The following is a 6,399-nucleotide window of genomic DNA, read 5'->3' on the forward strand; positions in this document are numbered from 1 at the left end:
GCGCTGCCATGCTGCGAGGCGGACGGGGCGGGCAGCTCGGCCCGCACGGCCGGGTCAGAGGCCCGGGCAGCCTGCTGGCGTGGCTGATGCTGGCCTCCGCGGGCGCTGCCTCCTGCCCCAAAGCCTGCTGCCCCCACGGCCCCTCGGGGCTGCGCTGCACCGGGCCCGGAGCCCTGAAAAGCCTCCGCTACCTGCCGGGCGCCGAGAACCTGACGGAGCTGTGAGTGTCCAGTGGGCGAAGGGGCAAGGGCCGGCGTACCCATGCCCTGAGGGTGCGGACACACTAGGCTAGCTGCTGGGTGCTCCGGTGCTCCACCGCTGCCACCACTGCCCCTGCGGGCGCCGCGGCCACGGCTCAGAAGGCGCCTAGGGCTCAGGGTAGCGGGGCGCCAGCTTCGAGGAGAAGGGTGGGCCTCCAGGTGCGCGTGTGGAGCCCTGCCATCTGGAAGCAGCTGTGCGGACCCTCAGCCCATGCAAGGAGGTGGTCAGCAGCAGGACGCACTTAGGCATCCTGACCGCCCTTTCCCTTATAATGGCTGGGCAATGCCAGCCCCTGCCCTGGACCACGCAATCGAACTGCAATTGGTGGGAGATGCTGAGCTATCCGCGCCCGTTGCCCAGGCCTCCTAGTAGGATTTAGATGCGGGCAGGATCCCCCCCTGGCTTCCCTCTTCCCAACCCCACCTCCCTTTCCACCCTAGTCGCTGCACTGGGGGCTGCGGGCCAGCCCTAGACCCGCCTCCCTTAAGGGTTCAAAGCTGGGGGGTGGGGGAAGGGTGGGGGCTGCCGGTATTTTGCAGCCTGCCAGCAGCCCACAGTAATTGGTTACAAAATACTCAAGCACTTTTTAGCAGCTGGTGAAACCTATGGGAGTATTCTGTAATAATTGGCCTAGAGGTACTCAAGCATCACATGGTGATGGCTGGGAAATACTTGAGAATTCTCTGTGGCCAGCAGGGCCAGCAGGACCTCCAGAGGAGAGACGGACAGCTGGATAGCCCTCCTCCTGTGGTCTTGGTTCTAGAGGGGGACAAGGGGGATAGCTTCGTGTATTGATGGGCTGGCAGGCACCCGGGATGCAGAGGCCATGGCTGTCTGGAAGTTACTTGAGCAGGCTGTAATAATTGGCACTGAGTTACTCGGGTATCTTGCAGTAATTAACGGGAAGGTACTCAATCTCGCTCTCTAATGGCCCTAGGGAGACTAAGAAGAGAGGAGATGGCCTCCTCTGAGTCTGGGCCTAGGTCCCTGCACAGTGGGAGGCATGGGAATCTAGGCTGCCACTCCAATCCGGCTCCCTCATCACCCTGGGTTCAGGCTCCTGGGTGCTCCTCACTGGTGCTCCCCCCTCCCATGTCCCTTCCAAACCCCAGCCCTCTGGGGTGGTAAAGGGTGGGCAGATGGGACTAGGGTGTAAGAGGTCTGCAGGGTGGTAAGCTGAGATGCCCCCCTTCCCTTGGGTGGGGCAGCAGCCTGGCCCACCACCTCTGCTTGCTGGGTCCCCTCCCTCTGCTCTCAGCCACCCTCCCCCGCAGAGCTAACGAGGAGATAATGGACTCGAATAGACAGATTGATTATGAACCCAAACGAATGAGGCAGCTTTGAGCACACTGCCTGACAGCTCGCACATGCCGGCCCGGCCACTGCGTCTGCTCCTCCTCCCTGGGCCCCTAGGGCTCTCAGCTCCATGGGCAGTGGGGGCAAGGTGGTGATGTGCCCTCCCCCAGGATCACCTGGAGGCTATTCCCTAACCCTGGCTGTCCTGTGGGGACCAAGGTTGGAAAGTGGGGAGTCAGAGAGGCTGGCTCAGGCTGGCCCTGGGCCTCCCCAAATTAGGGGAAGGAACATGATGAGGGCACAGTTTCGAGAACAGTGCAGGCAGTGAGTCAGGCGAGAGAGTGTGAGTGTGTGTGTGTGACCTCTACGTGCCATTTCAGGGCAGCTGGAGTTCTTAGGAACTAACTCCCTGACAAGTCAAGTCCAGAAGCTGGGCAGGGCTGGAGCCTCAGGCTCCCCTCCCCACATACCTGCTCTCTTTCCTTTCCCTATCTCTGCCTCTCTCTCCTTATCTCACTGTTTCTCCGGCTCCCTCCTTATCTGTCTCCTTTCCCTGCCTGTCTTTCTCTCTCTGCCAGTCTCTTCCTGTCATTTTTTTACTCTTCAGTATATCTCTGTTTGCTCTCTCCCTCTCTTTTCTGTTTGCCCACCTCCCCCGCCAAGGTGCCTTCCCATCCCACTGTGGTCAGCCACTTTGTGCTCCTCTCCCCAACACCCCCAACACACATGTCTAGTCTCATCTCTGACTCCATTCTCCCATAATCCCCTCTCCTTCTTGCTTGAGCATCTGGCTCCCTCTGGGGCAGGAGTGTCAGGGGGTGGCAGACTGGCAGCCTTTCTGCCCCTGACCTGCTCTGCTGGAAGTAGGGCGAGGTTGGGATTGCCTGCATGTGGGGAGGGCCCAGTGGCTGTGGGTGGGCTCGGGTGGTGGCTCCTGAGCAGCAGGCCTGTTTGGGGACGCATGGCTGCATGACCACCGAAGGGGCTTCCTCCGTGTAGGGTGGGGCACGGGGCCCTTTGTGGAGCCATGTGCTTCAGGATGACAGCCTCCCGTTGCTGAGTGGGAGCAGCCCTGCCCATGCCCAAGCCGAACACCCATCTGAGAATGGCCTTGCATGTTGGCATCAATGAGCATGTATGTGTGCACATGCGTGTTTGTGTGTGCCAGAGAGATGTGTGTATACATGAAGGTATATGTGCCTGCCTGCATGTGCATGTGTGTTCAGACCATGCATGAAGAAATATATTTCTGTGCATATGTGTATGTCTGTGTGGGAGTATACATGTGTGTTGTGAGTGTGTGTGTGTGTGGTGGTATATGCACATGTGAGGGTGTGCCGTTTCACGTGTACATGTGTGTGTTCATGTATGTGTGGAGATGCATCAATTCATATATGAATGCACATGCAAGTGTGAGCTCACATGCATGCGATGCTGCATGTGTGAGTGGGTCTGTATGTGCATGGGGGCATGAGTGTGCGTGCAAGTACACATGCATGTGTGGTCAAGGGGTAGGCATGTGGGGGGTGGGCTCCTGTGACCCCGCCCCTTCCCCCACAGCTACATCGAGAATCAGCAGGATCTGCAGCACCTGGAATCCAAGGATCTGAGGGGCCTGGGGGAGCTGCGAAGCCTGTAAGATGGGGTGGCAGGAGGCTGGGGCCAGAGGGCCAGGGAGTGGGGGCTGATGACTGAGGGGCTGGGGTGGTCAGAGAAGCTCAGGAATCAGAGGGGTTGCTGAGGAAAGGAGGGTGTGAACAGCGTTGGGGGGCTACAGGGCTCAGCCTGGGGGCCAGGGTGGAATGGGGAGGTCGCTGAGTCCTGCCCACCCACCCCCACCCCTAGCACCTTCGTGAAGAGTGGTCTCCGTTCCGTGGCGCCAGATGCCTTCCACTTCACTCCTCTTCTCCGTCGCCTGTGAGTGGTCAGAGCCCAGTGGAGAGGTGGGAGGACGCCCAGACCTGGGCCATGCATGGGCTCGGACCTCCCTGGGGAACTGTTGGGAGGAAGGCACCTGCCTGGGCTGAGAAGGAGACTCACCCATTCTCCTGGGAGGCTTGCATTCATGTGCTCCCGGAGGGCAATGCCCTGACCCCCCACCCTGGCCAGCTAGAAGGCCTTGCTTCCCTGCTTCCTGCTCTCGCTGTCTGCTCCATCTCCTTCCCCAGCAGCTGCTGCCCACCATGGGAACAAGGGACAATGGGAGCCAGACTCCTGGAGTCTAGCTGGGGCTCTGCCTCCCCCAACGCCCGCCCACCTGGCCCCAGGGATAGCTGCTTCCCCTTCCCATCCTGGGAGTCTACCTCTTGGGTAGAGGTCCGAGGGGGTACGGCAGGCAGAGAGGGTTCCAAAAGAAACTCTCCCTGTCCTTCTGAGGGCAGGAACTCAGAGTCACCCCACTGGGGATAGGCAGGGAGGTGGGAGGGTGGTGGGACGGGTCATTTGAACAGTTGTACTGGCATCTCATTCAAGGACACCTGGCAAACCTGTGTCCCTGCACCTTGCCAGTCTGGGGAGTGACAGCAGGTCACCTCCAGTTTGTAGATAAGGATTATGAGAAGCAGAGAGCTTAGGGCCCTGGTCTGAGACCCCAAGAAAGCAAGTGGTAGAGAGAACCTACACCCAGCTGCCTGCCCGGCTCTCACAGGTTGGGTGGGGGGGGTCTTCCTGCTCCCTCTGAGGTAGAGTCTCTGCAACTCACGCCACCCCACCACCACCACGATGGCTCCCCTCTTGGACAGGGCTCAGGGCAGAAGGTCCCAGGGTTGGTAGCTTGTCCCAGAGCACAGGGCCCTGGGGCAGTGGTGGCCCCTGAGCCAGCTCTCCATGTGGCTGTCACAGTCCCTATTGGGACCCACTTTCTCCACCTCTGCAGCTATCTGCCGGCTGGGGGGCCAGGGGGGCCTTCAGCCTTGACTTTCCTTAGTCCCTGAGGAGGGGCCCAAAGGGGGATGCAGGAGGTATTTTGAGATCCTTGTCATTTGTCTGGTAGTGGGGCAAGAGTGTGGGAGTCTCAGCCCTCCCCCTCCTCCTCTGGCCCCATCCTGGGCTCTGTGGGGAGGGGAGCCCAGATGGAGCCCCCTCCCCCAGCTGTGGCCTCAGCACTTTGCCAGCTGGGGCTCTAGGACAGCAGAGGGGAGCGGCTGTTCCCTCAGATCCCCTCCCTGGGGTCTGGAGAGAGGGTTAAGTGGGGTTAACCCTTGTTGTCCCAAGGAGGGGACCGGCTTGCCCCTAGCTCCACCCCCCTGCCCCCTACCTCCTTGGGCTAAGGTTGGGGAGGGGGAGCCAGATGGCAACTTCCTCCCCTTGGGTCCGAGCGAGGTCTCTGTCTCCCCTGTGCTGCGCAGGAACCTCTCCTCCAATTCTCTGGAGTCTCTCTCCTGGAAGACTGTCCAGGGCCTCTCTCTACAGGAACTGTGAGTGTGGTGCTGCCTCCCAGGGGCCAGAGGAGGGGTGGGGCGGGGGCCGAATGTATGTGTGTGTGAGTGTGCACTTATCTCTGTGTGATGGCATGTCACGGTGTGTGTGTGGAACGGGGAGGGGGTGTTTCTTTGGGGACTGGGTGTCTGGCTGTGAGTTGAATCCCTGCCTGCTTGCAAGCCTGCCATGAAAGTTGGGGCTGCAGGTTTCCTTATGGGGGGTGGCTGGCCCGGATGCCGGGCCCTGTGTGCATGGAGGCTGGCCCCATTCTCTGAGTGACCACAGGACTCCTGATTTTGTGCAGGGGGACATCGCTCACGTTCCCCATGCACCACGCTCATGGGATGGGTGGGCCACAGGGATCCGTGTGCGGGGGGGATGGTGGGTGGGTCTGGCCTGGAAGCGGTGGCCCTTCCTCTCGCCCACACTGAGAGCTCCCGCCTGACTTGCCAACCTGGGGAGCTCAAGCCAGCTGTTTTTGTTTTCACCTGTTTTTGCTTTATTTCTTTCATGATTAGAAAGAGATAGCAAGGCATTTGCCAATTCAACACATTTTACATGTACAACTCTGTGACATTGACTGTTCATCATGCTGGGCAAGCGTGAGTGATCGCTGTCTTCAAAGGATGCCCCACTGTTAATAGAGACCCAGGGCCCCTGAGCAGAGATGCACTCTCCCGTAGCCCTCCCAGCTCATTAGTTTCCCTCTCTCTCACTCCCTCAAAGCTCACTGCCACAGGGCCTGATGCACACGCAGAGGGACCTCTAGATCGGGTGTGATTCAGAGACTAACTCTGGCAGCAGAAAGCTTCCTCTTTCTCCTGTAGATCTGCCCCCAGGGCGCCATCTGGTCCCTATACATTCCCCTATTCCATCTGGTCCCCATGCATTTCCCTATTCCATCTGGTCCCTATACATTCCTTTATTCCATCTGGTCCCTATGCATTTCCCTATTCCATCTGGTCCCTATGCATTCCCCTATTCTATCTGGTCCCTATGCATTCCCCTATTCCATCTGGTCTCTATGAATTCCCCTATTCCATCTGGTCCCTATGAATTCCCCTATTCTATCTGGTCCCTATGCATTCCCCTATTCCATCTGGTCCCTATACATTCCCCTATTCCATCTGGTCGCTATGCATTTCCCTATTCTATCTGGTCCCCATGCATTCCCCTATTCCATCTGGTCCCCATACATTCCCCTATTCCATCTGGTCCCTATGCATTCCCCTATTCCATCTGGTCCCTATGCATTCCCCTATTCCATCTGGTCCCCATGTATTTCCCAATTCCACCTGGTGCCTATGCATTTTTCTACTCCATCTGCTCCCTATGCATTTTCCTATTCCACCTGGTCCCTATGCATTCCCCTATTCCATCTGGTCCCTATACATTCCTTTATTCCACCTGATCCCTATGCAT

At 58.7% G+C, this 6,399-nt stretch overlaps 1 protein-coding gene across 1 annotated transcript in view; it reads left to right on the plus strand.

Moving 5' to 3' along the window:
* Nucleotides 1–8: 8 nt before the first annotated feature.
* NTRK1 (neurotrophic receptor tyrosine kinase 1) overlaps nt 9–6,399 on the plus strand; it is a 20,456-nt gene continuing 14,065 nt past the window's right edge. Inside the window, exons 1-4 of the mRNA XM_045298356.1 lie at nt 9–220; nt 3,118–3,192; nt 3,403–3,474; nt 4,905–4,973. Of these exons, the coding sequence (XP_045154291.1) occupies nt 9–220; nt 3,118–3,192; nt 3,403–3,474; nt 4,905–4,973 (428 nt within the window). The remainder of the gene's footprint in view (nt 221–3,117; nt 3,193–3,402; nt 3,475–4,904; nt 4,974–6,399) is intronic.

Source organism: Echinops telfairi, unplaced genomic scaffold, assembly GCF_000313985.2.
Source record: "Echinops telfairi isolate 266 unplaced genomic scaffold, ASM31398v2 ScPeMD7_7425;HRSCAF=8463, whole genome shotgun sequence".
Taxonomy (NCBI): domain Eukaryota; kingdom Metazoa; phylum Chordata; class Mammalia; order Afrosoricida; family Tenrecidae; genus Echinops; species Echinops telfairi.